This window comes from Pangasianodon hypophthalmus, chromosome 29, assembly GCF_027358585.1.
Source record: "Pangasianodon hypophthalmus isolate fPanHyp1 chromosome 29, fPanHyp1.pri, whole genome shotgun sequence".
NCBI lineage: Eukaryota > Metazoa > Chordata > Actinopteri > Siluriformes > Pangasiidae > Pangasianodon > Pangasianodon hypophthalmus.
The window spans coordinates 5,454,964-5,467,215 of NC_069738.1; the positions used below are offsets into that span (position 1 = coordinate 5,454,964).

The following is a 12,252-nucleotide window of genomic DNA, read 5'->3' on the forward strand; positions in this document are numbered from 1 at the left end:
GATTTCTGAGGATAAAATTGCAGTTTGTAGGCTGTAGGAATGTTATTTTTGTAAAAGTGCTCATGCTTGTCTGCTGCCACATCGGGGCACTAGAATTTCAGCATTACTGAGGTGTAAATGAAGGTTGCAGTAGTTTAAAGTGAAATGAAGGGTAGGAATGACTGTACTGATGTGATACTGTATACGTTACTTCTTTATTGCTATAGTCCACTGTATTTTAACTAAGGTTTTGGTGATCTTCCAACCGGATGCAAAGGGGAAGAAATGCACTTCAAATATACGACCTCAACAGTCTGAAAAACATGGTGGTTGTCATGCGGTTTCCACGTGGATGTGGGTTTATGTGGAAATGGGTCGGGCCAAGACGGACCTTGCACAATCAGTTTGTCAGAACTCGTAGCTCTATATGCTTCTCTTCATTAGTTTAATTGAGATTGGCAATGGCTACATTTACATTGTGGACAATGTACATTGCACAATTCTAGTATATTCTCATAACACAAATTTGTCCCACATTACAAACACACAAGACCTGACCCTGATCCGATTCCTGTGTTTACACCGTTCCCTGGGCAAAATGTTCTCGGCTGATGAGCGGCAACTTTTTACCAGCAGAATTACCAGGACTACCATCTCAAAAAACACACACACAAAAGACCTGAAACTATCCCAAAGAATTCATTGCCTTTTTCTTCTTTTTCTCAGTCTTTGCACAGGAAAAAAGGTCACCGTGGTGCACACGCATTTCTGATACACAGACATTATCCACACTATAATCCTCCTTTCCTTGTTACAATCTTTTCAATATATCTTACAACAGAAATAGTTCTGTACATCATAGACACACTGTCAGCGCTTCCACTTTGCCTTTGTTTGTGGAAATTTATTAGATTTAATTTCAGTTATTTGCGATAAAACGAGATCTTGACAGCCGCAGAGTTTTTTTAAACTAGTTCAAGCTGCTGCTCCTCCAATGAAAATATTCATAGCACATTCACAGAACAGACGATCTCCACCAAAAATAGTCACACGAGGGTGAAAACTTGTGTAGAGTCATGCCATATAATCCCAGCAATGCCATCCTCCAATATATGGCATCTTCCTGAAAATTTGCTTTTGGGCAGGTTTGGACCTGTGCAGGAATTTCAGTGTGTAATGTATTAAGAATCAGTATTCAAGAATTGCGATTCTTGAAATCACTTCCCTGGAACAGGGGAAGGGGTGTTTGGGAGGCGTTTGGGCACGTATAAAAGTCTGTATAAAACAATCTGCTTTCACTTTGTCCAGCTAGGAAGACTGTGTGAGCTGAGCTCATGGAGGAAAGCAGTTGTTTGTGTTACCTGCCCTTCTTTTCTTTGCTGTCTCCACTCCTCTTCATCGTAGATGTGGTGCTGGACCTGTGGGCTGTAGTGTCCCTCTATGAAGAGCAGAAATACTCCTCCGTGGGATTGTTGGTATTTCTTCTGCTCACCTCCTCGGTTCTCCTGCAGATCTTCAGCTGGATGTGGTACTCTGATTCCAATAACATCCCTGAGACCAAAGTAGAGAGATTCATCATCAACCATGGTTTACTCACTCTGGTGCACATCTTGCAGCTTGGAGTCTTCCTCAGGTTTGTGTTTTTGTCTTAGATAGCCAAGATCCATCTGAAGGTATATTTAGGTAAAAAAAAAAAAAGATTCCTCTTTCATCTGAGCTCAGGTTAATGTCTGTTTAAAGTTTTACGTCCTGTTTTTGTGTGGGCTTCCTCCAGGTAGGTGAATTGGCTATGCTAAATTGCCCCTAGGTCTCAATGTGTGTGTGTGTGTGTGTGTGTGTGTGCATGGTGCCCTGCGATGGACAAGCATCCTATCTGGGGTGAGTTCTCCTGTATTGTACACAACATTCCCGGGATTGGCACCAGATCCACTGAATTTCAAACAACTTTCTCTACAAATGATGTTTGTTCAGGTGGGATGAGATGCTAGTCCATCGCAGGGGCAATTTAGGGGCAATTTTTCACATGCTCATTCACACTTAGGGACACATACTGCCATGGTTTTGGGAGGTGGTAGAAAACCAGAGAGCCCAGAGGAAACATGACAACTGGGAGAACATTTGAAATTCAGACGGTAACCTGAGCTCAGGAATGAGCTGTGAGGCGACAGCACTACCAACTGTGCAACAGTGCCACCACCACTGCTGCTGCTGCTGCTGCTGATTATTATTATTGACATCATTTTATTCCCTGTAGAATTTTAGCTGTGGTGGAGATCTCAATCCGCAGCTTTAAACAGAACACCCCTCCTCAGGAAGTCGCCGTGAACTCGACTCCTGACCTCATCGTGCTGCTTTTGTTCAAGGCGTTCTCTGAAAGTGCTCCACAGCTCATCCTGATGATGGTTCTCATCATGCAGATGCAGGAGCTGTATCTCTTCACAGGTTAGACCAAAAAAAAATAAATAAAAAAAACTGCCGTAAGGTCTCTCAGTCCAAAAATTTTACAAAGAAAAAACATTCTTTGTCTTTTCAGTCATTAAAATTGCCGGCTCTCTTAGCTGCATGGCCTTCTCCGTGTTGTCCTACCATCGCAGCATGCGTGCGTTCGTCCCTGAGAAGCTTAAGATGGGATGGTCTTCCTCTATAATCTACTTCCTGTGGAACCTTTTCCTGATTGGCACGCGTGTGGTGTGTATGTCCCTCTTTGCCTCCGTCCTGCCCTGCTACATCGCCGCTCACTTCCTGTCCCTGTGGACGCTGCTGGTCCTCTGGGCCTGGTGGCAGAAGACAGACTTCATGGACACTAAAGCTGGAGAATGGCTGTACCGGGCCACCGTAGGCCTCCTCTGGTACTTCAGCTGGTTTAGTGTAGCGAGTGGAAATAAGAAACTCAAAGGAATCATCTATCACATGGTTATGGGGGCGGATACAATGCTGCTGTTAGGATTATGGTGGTGGAAGAGATCTGTAGAATCAGCTCGTCTTAGTCCACTACCTATTAATCCCTACCTACTGATTGTTATGTTAATGATAATCTACATTATAGGACTTGCACTGAAACTGGTTTATTACTGGAAATTTCACCCAGATCAGAAATATATGCAGTTAGACAAGAAAAATGGCAAGCTCTTAATGTGCTTGCATAACGAATCACGTGTTGAAATTAGTGTTGAACGTACTGTGTTGCCAAATTATGAAGGTGAGACAGAAGCCAGGGAGACACTTGACCCTGAACGTGAAGGTGAGACAGAAGCCAGTGAGACACTTGACCCTGGACGTGAAGGTGAGACAGAAGCCAGGGAGACACTTGACCCTGAACATGAAGGTGAGACAGAAGCCAGGGAGACACTTGACCCTGGACGTGCAGGACGGTTCGATTATGAAGGTGAGACAGAAGCCAGTGAGACACTTGACCCTGGACGTGCGGGACGGTTCGATTCTGAAGGTGAGACAGAAGCCAGTGAGACACTTAAACCCAACACTGAACCCGAAGACAAACTCTCGGTTCTAGCTCCGCCCCAAAGAATTGAAACTGGTGTCCAAAAGAGAATGAGAAGAATGGCTATTAATTTCTATTGCTAGTCCACTACTAGTCTAGAACTAGACTTACACCAGATGTTTTTTTTTTTTTTTGGTTTTTCCTTTCTTTGCTTTTCCACGATATGGTCAAATGCCAGTTCGAACCCATCATCATTTAATTGAGCAATTCCCATCAAGAACTCATTTTTAAAAATAAACACATATTACACAAGCTAACCTACAGTATATGGCATAGTAATACCTGGAAGTGCTTGCATGTCTCACCCCAAACATTCTGAGCAATAAATGAACTATTTTAGTGTGTTGTTTTCCATTATCCATTACAAGAAAATAATACAATAATTAAAATACAGCACTCATCCAAAGATTAATCTTCTTTTGTACTCCTATAGTTTGTGTACATAATAAAAAGTAATCGTAATAAAACACAAACTCGTGGCAAACCAGTCAGAATAGCATCAGAAAATAATCCCTTCACAAGTGCCATCACTTTTATCAGTCATATTTTTTTTTATTGTATCCTAACCTCTCTACAAGCTGGCTACTTTTCTTGAATGCCAACATGAAAAATGTTCTATTTGTTTAGAAACATCTTCATAAATCAATAATTATTTTGGGGGAAAATCTCTTTTTGGGAAGCAAGGCTCAGTTTGACTGAATTTGTGAACATGCTTACCCACAGGGGAATTTTACAGTGTGAACTCCCTGAAAAAAAAAAAACAGCTAACACTCCTGTTTTAACACTTTCTGTGAAGTCTGTATTTACAAATCTGTGGAAGCCCAGAAAAAAAGACTGCATAATGAAATATTGTCAAAATTCTGAATTATTATCTCATAAACATGCATGATGTGGTTTCCAGTCTGTGTATTTTTCTTACAACTGTTAGTGGTGCCATTCCACTTGGTTTCACAAATATCCAAAAATAATCAGACATTTGTTTGATTTGTTTGAACAGCAAATAGTCTGATGTGGATGCCGAAAAAAGAAACCTTATATTGATGTTTGAAAGAGAGCAGGTCTGTCCCTCTGTATGAGATTTAGTATGTATAACATGTACAGCAAAGCAAGACAAAAATCTGCCCTCCATTAGTCATTTTAATTGTGGACCAGAATGAAGAAACAATACTGTTTTTTCCCTTAAATCAAGAGAATCTACTCTTAAAATTTGGTGTCATTTGATTAACAGCATCTTGAAATATGTATTAGGTTCAAGAACACTTTCCGTGTGCACAAAGGCTCGGACTTGCTTCTGCTGCTAACCACTGAGATATACTGCTACTTACACACTGTATATATGGCCACTTCTGTACATTACTATAAGATATTCTGTATATGGTCTATACTTTTAATGCTGAGTGAAAAATATGAATAAAAACTGGCCAACTCCGGCCTAGAATCGGTTTTATAACAAACATTTGCTAGATGCTGAGTTTCTATTTTTCTCTAAGAAATGAATGTCCCAAAAGATTAAAGTATATATCCTTACTTTTCAGAGGTGGGAGAACCAACTACAGTATGAATTGGCTATATTTTGAAAATTTCTGCTGTTACATCAGGACCTAAACTCTACATGGCTTTATATAATAAATATCACAATCAGTTACCCTAAAAAGTTAAATAAAATAGCTGGAAAACAGATAATAAGGAGATACTAATACATTTCAAATATTTTATTTCATATCAATCATATTCATACTGAGGCATCTTGGGATGTAATTGACATCGATTCATTCAGTCATTCATCTTCAGCAAGCACTTTTGTCAAGATTTCTGTAGATCCAGAGCTAATCCCAGGAACACTGGGTTTGTAGGAGGAATACAACATGGATGGGACACCAGTCTATTTCAAGGCACAATGCACACACACATTCACATTTCAGCAAATTAAGTTAGCAAACTGACTTACTGGGATGTTTGTGGGAGGTGACAGGAGACGAAAGAACCCACTAGAAACCCATATTAACACTGGAAGAATACACAAAATTTCCAGACAGCAGGTTGACGTACACATGACGCCTTCATTGCTGGAGTCTCATGTTAGCAAAGTGCTTGATCACGACAAACCATGGGAGCACCGATGAGTCAGCTGATCCTGCTAAACAGAGTTTCATACTGAAACTCCACTTCCTATTGTGCAGATAATGTGTGGCTTGAGAGCACTGCCTCTGATTAGTGAACCCGGGCTTTGTGATTCAGTTACATTTCCCCCCATTTGCAGGAGATTAGGGAGAAGTATCGAAATATACCTCCTTATTTCTCATAAAAAGTTACCCAGCCTTATTTAAATTTTAATTAGTCTGTTGTAAGTGGTGTCAAAATTGTAGCCCAATAAGGCTTTAGTCTACGACTCCAGACTGAGGTCAATTAAACACTTGCCTTTTTCCTTATGGTCAAGGGAGGGTCATATATAACACAGGCTTGAGACTGGAACCTTTGTTAAAAGATGGCCTCTTCTCCATGAGTCTCCCAAATTGCCACAGCATAATCAATTGCTGCAATGTACAGAACTCAGGAGAATCCATTTACAAAATCCAAAACAGAAACCAAGCCAGGGCAATGGTCACACACAGAAACTCGAAAACAGACCAGACAAAGGTCACATCCAAAGAACAGTCGATCAAGGCAAGGAACAAAAGACGGAAATAGTAGTTACAGAATACAAGGCTGAGAACCTTCATGTACGTTGGCAAGACTTCGCCGTGAGTGAATGTTTGAACTGACTTCTATAAATGGGAAGAAAGAGGTGCACCTCTGCTGTGGAGGTGTAATATTCAGGGTAGATGTGACAATTGCCTTTCTAGTCAAAAACAAAATGATTGTGCTGATTTTTGACAAGTGTGATTGAAGCTTTGACCTGGTGCATGAAATACAGTGAGTGTAGCAAAAAAACAAAACAGCCGAAACTGAATACAGAACATGAAGTTTAGTTGTGCAGGTGAGCCAGAAAGAGGACTTCTAAACTACTAGTAAAATACTGAAGCATCTTTCAACCAATTTATGCCTGGAAAAGGGAATAGTCTGCCGGAAGACACACAGACAAAGCTAGTGGGCATTTAACTGGATGATCACGAGACAAGTACAGGTATTACTCATCAAAAAAAATGTAATCAATTTCCCTATAAAACTATAGAATAAAAACGACAATGTCTCCAAAACATTTTTTTCTGGACATACTATCATATTGGTGTCCATAAAATTAAGGTACAGGTAAAAGTACTGAAATACCTATTTTGATTTCGGGGCACTTTAAGTGTGTGTAATAGTTCAACATCATTCTTATTAAGCCATCAATGAGACCTCATAATGCATTGTTATAATGCGCTATCAACATTAATAGTGTCACTGACAAGCTATTCATAAATATTAGATTTTAGTTATCCCATCACTGTTAACAAAGCCTCATGCTTGTAACTTCATAGCAATTCACACAAATTCATATTCATATGTTTGGACAGTTTAAGGTTATGATTAGGGTACCACATTTCCTTTGCATGTTACTTAGCAATTTAGTAAAAATCCTTCATGAGATCAGGTTGTATGTATGGCCAAAGGTTTGTGGACACCTGACCATCACACTCATATGTGGTTCTTCTTAAAACTGTTACCACAAAGTCGGAAGCGCACAATTGTATAGAATGTCTTTGTATACTGCAGCATTACAATTTCCCCTCATTGGAACTAAGAGGCCCAAACCTGTTCCAGCATGACAATGTCCCTGTGCACAAAGCGAGCTCCATGAAGACATGGTGTGTGAAGGTTGGAGTGGAAGAACTCGAGTGTCCTGCACAGAGCCCTGACCTCAACCCCACTGAACACCTTTGGGATGAACTGGAACACCGACTGCACCCCAGACCTCCTCACACAACATCAGCGCCTGATCTCACTAATGCTCTTGTAGCTGAATGAACACAAATCCCCACAGCCACGCTCCAACATCTAGTGGAAAGCCTTCCCAGAAGAGTGGAGCTTCTTATAACAGCAAACACAGGGGGAATAAATCTGGAATGGGATGTTCAACAAGCACATATGGGTGTGATGGTCAGGGTGCACAAACTTTTGGCCATATAGTGTACTTTGCTCATTTTCTCTAACGAACGTAAAGAATCTGTTTTTAAAATATGTTAATTACAGAGATAATGTTCATCTCATTTTAGCCTGAGAATAACAAGCTGAAATAAAACTCACACAGGAACATTCCCATGTGTGTGAAGGGTTGGGTCAATGGAGCAAAACAAATATTTGCAGACAGAGTTCAGTACATAAGGGTAAACGCTTTTGTAAAATGTAATGAATTAATACAGTTATATTTTGTGCCTTTTACTATGTGTTGTATATCTCACCTGGAAACGTATATAGTATACCTTTAAAACAGATTTAAAGTACATAATTGGGCCATAATGACCTTTTTGTGTAAAATTAATATATACACAATATATGCACCTTTACGGGCAAAAGCTGAATGCTAAAGGTACAAATGATGCGTGCTTGACTCTATCACCCCAGCAACCAAGAAAGGTTAGTACTCTTTTTTCCTGAGGGTGTACGATTACACGTTTCATTTGTTTTTTCCGCATACCATGGCATTCCTATCAATCACAATCAAGAACAACAGCCAGTAGTGGCTTGAAAGAAAGGTGTGTGACACGTCAAAAAGGAATGTTTAGACAAGACGTTATACACTTTTCAGAAGTCCATTTTATTTTCGCGTTGTGTTCAAAAGCAAAGCTTGTTTCTTTCCACAAGATTTCAGCTACAATATTGATATGGCTTGATCTGAGCTCATGCCATGAAGACAAAATTTACTTTTTGGTTGCGTGCCTCAGACGTCCTCGCATCTTTGCTATCCTTGCTTCTTTTCTTCTGGAACGTGGGAGCGAATGCGTGGGCTGTGGTATCCTTTTACCAGGAGCACAAATACTTCTCCATGGGACTGTTTATATTTCTAATACTCAGTTCCTCGGTGCTACTGCAGATCTTTAGCTGGCTCTGGTACACTGATTCCAATGAAAAATTGCACTCCAAAGTAGAGAGGTTTATAAACAGACATGGATTACTCGCTCTGGTGCACATCTTGCAGCTTGGAGTCTTCCTCAGGTTTGTGATTAAGGTTTTTTTTTTTGCTTGTTGCCAGGCCTTTCTTTCTGACATTTAATTTGCTGTGTATTAGTGAGCGTTGTTTGTAGTTAATAGTTAATAAAAGATGATTTTTTACTATACATATCTAGGTTTTTTCGTGTGCTGCAGCAGAACTGAAATTTGGGCTAACTTCAAATTGTTGGCATGTTTTTGTTTTTTTGTTTTTAGCTCAGAGGTAGGCCTGTTTGGCAATGCAGTCATAGCTTGGTGTGGGAAATGAACACTGACGAAACCTGTCTAGCATGCTACTCTCCTCTGCACCTCTTTACAAGTCAGACGATGGCTGAACATGAATATCTACTACAACATATTAAAGGATCTAGTACCCAGGTAGCAAACTGGGCCAACATTAATGCAATTTTGGCACAGTGTGTACAGGGAGGGCCGATACAGCCACTAAAAATAGATTTTGGTCCTGTAGGTAGATTCCATAAATGTTGATGATAATAATCAACAGTATATCTGCTTTCCGTCAGGTCACCTTGCACCACCCTGTTATTGATTATTTTGCTATAACATGTCCAAGAGTGTTTTATTCCTTACTTATGAATTTTTTTGTTTTTCATTATTTCCTCCCCAATTTGGTCACGTGCCAAGTCACACCACTAGCCAGGTCTCCTCTATCATACAGCAGCTACCACATGGAGAGGGTGAAGTCTAACGTGGTTCCTCCGAGACATGTGAAGCCAGCCAACCACTTCTTTTTCAAACTGCTGCTCATGCTGTATAACAGGGCAGTGTAGCACTCTGAAAGGAAATTGCTATATCAGCCCTCTTCTGCATACATGAGCTCACAGAATTGTCTAGTGTCCTGGTGACTGACAGGAGAGAGAGCATGTGCCCCTCCCACCCACGGCCAATTTTGGTCCCTTGGCTCCCGGACACTGATGGTTGTGACATCATCAAGATTCAGTCTCACGCCTGGAGCACTCTCTCTCTCTCTCTCTCTCTCTCTCTCTCTCTCTCTATATATATATATATATATATATTTTTTAATTTATTTATTTTCTTGCCCTGTAGGTGTTTAGGTATGTTGGAACTGTCAATCAGCAGCTTTGAACAGAAGTACACTTTGCAAAATGAGAATGCTGAGAATCTAGGTCACGATCTCAGCACTCTCGGTCTGTTTAAGGCGTTCTCTGAAAGTGCTCCACAGCTCATACTAATGCTAACAAACATCATCCAGATGCAGGACTTTCAGCTCTTTACAGGTCAGAATAAAAACTTCTACTTTAAATTTGGTCTAGTCACTTTTTCATTCTGGATAATAATAATAATAATAATAATAATAATAATACAGTATTACTTTTTTTTTCAGTCATTAAAATCATCAGCTCTCTTTCCTCCCTCTCCTTCACCGTGTTGTCCTACCATCGCAGCATGCGTGCGTTCGTCCCTGAGAAGCTTAAGATGGGATGGTCTTCCTCTATAATCTACTTCCTGTGGAATCTGTTCCTGATTGGCCCACGTGTGGTGTCTGTGTCCCTCTTTGCCTCCGTCCTGCCCTGCTACATCACCGCTCACTTCCTGTCCCTGTGGACGCTGCTGGTCCTCTGGTCCTGGTGGCAGAAGACAGACTTCATGGTCACTAAAGCTGGAGAATGGCTGTACCGGGCCACCGTAGGCCTCATCTGGTACTTCACCTGGTTTAATGTAGCAAGTGGAAATAAGAAACTCAGAGGAATCATCTATCACATGGTTATGGGGGCGGATACGATGCTGCTGTTAGGATTATGGTGGTGGAGGAGATCTGTGGAATCAGCTCGTCTTAGTCCACTACCTATTAATCCCTACCTACTGATTGTTATGTTAATGATAATCTATATTATAGGAGTCCTACTGAAACTGGTTTATTACTGGAAATTTCATCCTAAACAACCAGACTTACAGAAGGATGAGAAAGATGGGATATCACAGATGAAACCACAGGCACCATGTTATGATATAGTGGACTCAGGAGAGAAGCCTGAAACTGAACCTGAATCTGTCCTCACTGCTTCAGCCCTGACTCAAAGATTCGCAAGCGGCATCCACAAGAGGATGAGAAACATGGCTGTGAATTTCTACTGCTAGTAAAAATGACAGACAAATGACCTATTATTGCAAACAAAACTTCCTAACAAACTGGGATATGCAAAGAAAAGAATTTCACTGTACTGTAATGTATATGTGACAAATAAAGGCTTTCTGTTTTTCTTTCTTTCTTTCAAACTTTACTGGCAAACCTTCTGCTAGCATAAACATGTAGCTCACAGCTCCAGGGTCTCCACTTCCATCCTGAGCTTGGGTTTACACTCTGTGTGAAGTTTCACATGTTCTCCCCATGTCCATGAGAGTTTTCTCAGTGTTCTCTGATTTCATCCCATCTCCCAAAAACCATCTAATAGGTTTACTGGCTATGCTAAATTGCCTTTAGGTGTGAAAGAGAATGTGAAAGTGTCTGTACATGGTGCCCTGTGATGGACTGGTGTAGGCTCTGGATCCACCACAACCCTGACCAGGGTGAAATAGTTAGTGAAGATGAATGCAGTTTTTACTTTACACTATATGGCCAAAGGTTTATGCATACCTGACCATCACACCCATATATACTTGTTGAACATCCCATTCCAGATTTATTCCCCCTTTGCTGTTATAATAAGCTCCACTCTTCTGGGAAGCTTTCCACTAGATGTTGGAGCGTGGCTGTGGGGATTTATGTTCATTCAGCTACAAGAGCATTAGTGAGATCAGGCGCTGATGTTGTGTGAGGAGGTCTGGGGTTCAGTCGGTGTTCCAGTTCATCCCAAAGGTGTTCAGTGGGGTTGAGGTCAGGGCTCTGTGCAGGACACTCGAGGGCATTAATCTAGACCTGTTATTTGGCTTATTGACAGAACTACTGTTATAGATAATTGATCAACAGTTGCTGACCAATCAGATTTGACAATTCAACAATGCTGTGGTACAATATATAATATTTGAATACATTTTAACCATGTTGAATACGGTGAATGATGTGTGCTGTGTCAGTTACATTTACTGTACTGTGTGTAGGAATAACTGAAATGATTGAATTCTTAAAACCTTTTCCTATGATGTTGAATTTTCTGATGAAGTTGTATGTTTACTGCTCAATCCATTTTGTTTAAATTATACGATTTATGTGAATTTTGATTATTTAAAAAATGTCCACTCTGTTACATTGTGATTACAGTGAATTTGTTAAAATACATTTTAAAACACCTTTCTAGTTCTATTTGCTCTTTTGGCTCAGAATTTCCCTTGCTGATTTATGTGCTTGCTGACTCCCTCCTCCGCTATTTCCTGCAGGAAGCACGTGGAGGAAGACTGGACTTTGTAAAAAAAAAATAATCAGAAAGCAGAAGTGAGGAAACATCTTTAGTAAAGGTCAGCTGTAATCAGAGTGGAGTATATCAGAGACTAAAGTGACTGTTTCAAAAAATACTGAAGCTTCTTAAGCTGTAACTGACATGGTTTGAGCGAAACCAGGTTTCAAGAAGAGCGTTGCGTGTTGTATCACACATCTGCAGCAGGGCCACACACACACACACACACACACATGATATCTTAAGAGTCTCATGTCATAAATGTGCTTG

The 12,252-nt window shown here is 40.5% G+C and overlaps 2 protein-coding genes across 2 annotated transcripts; both read left to right on the forward strand.

Annotated features, from left to right (window-relative positions):
• Positions 1-1,267: 1,267 nt before the first annotated feature.
• LOC113543726 (XK-related protein 8-like) lies at positions 1,268-4,903 on the forward strand. The gene is made up of 3 exons (XM_026942138.3): positions 1,268-1,612; positions 2,234-2,421; positions 2,513-4,903. Exons 1-3 carry the CDS (start codon positions 1,314-1,316, stop codon positions 3,559-3,561), a joined length of 1,536 nt encoding a protein of 511 aa, XP_026797939.3. The 5' UTR covers positions 1,268-1,313; the 3' UTR covers positions 3,562-4,903.
• A 3,252-nt stretch (positions 4,904-8,155) lies between these two features.
• Positions 8,156-12,199, forward strand: LOC113543729 (XK-related protein 8-like). Its single transcript, XM_026942145.3, has 3 exons — positions 8,156-8,614; positions 9,677-9,867; positions 9,975-12,199. The coding sequence occupies exons 1-3, from the start codon at positions 8,307-8,309 to the stop codon at positions 10,727-10,729; spliced, it is 1,254 nt and encodes a 417-aa protein (XP_026797946.3). The 5' UTR covers positions 8,156-8,306; the 3' UTR covers positions 10,730-12,199.
• The last annotated feature ends 53 nt before the right edge of the window (positions 12,200-12,252 follow it).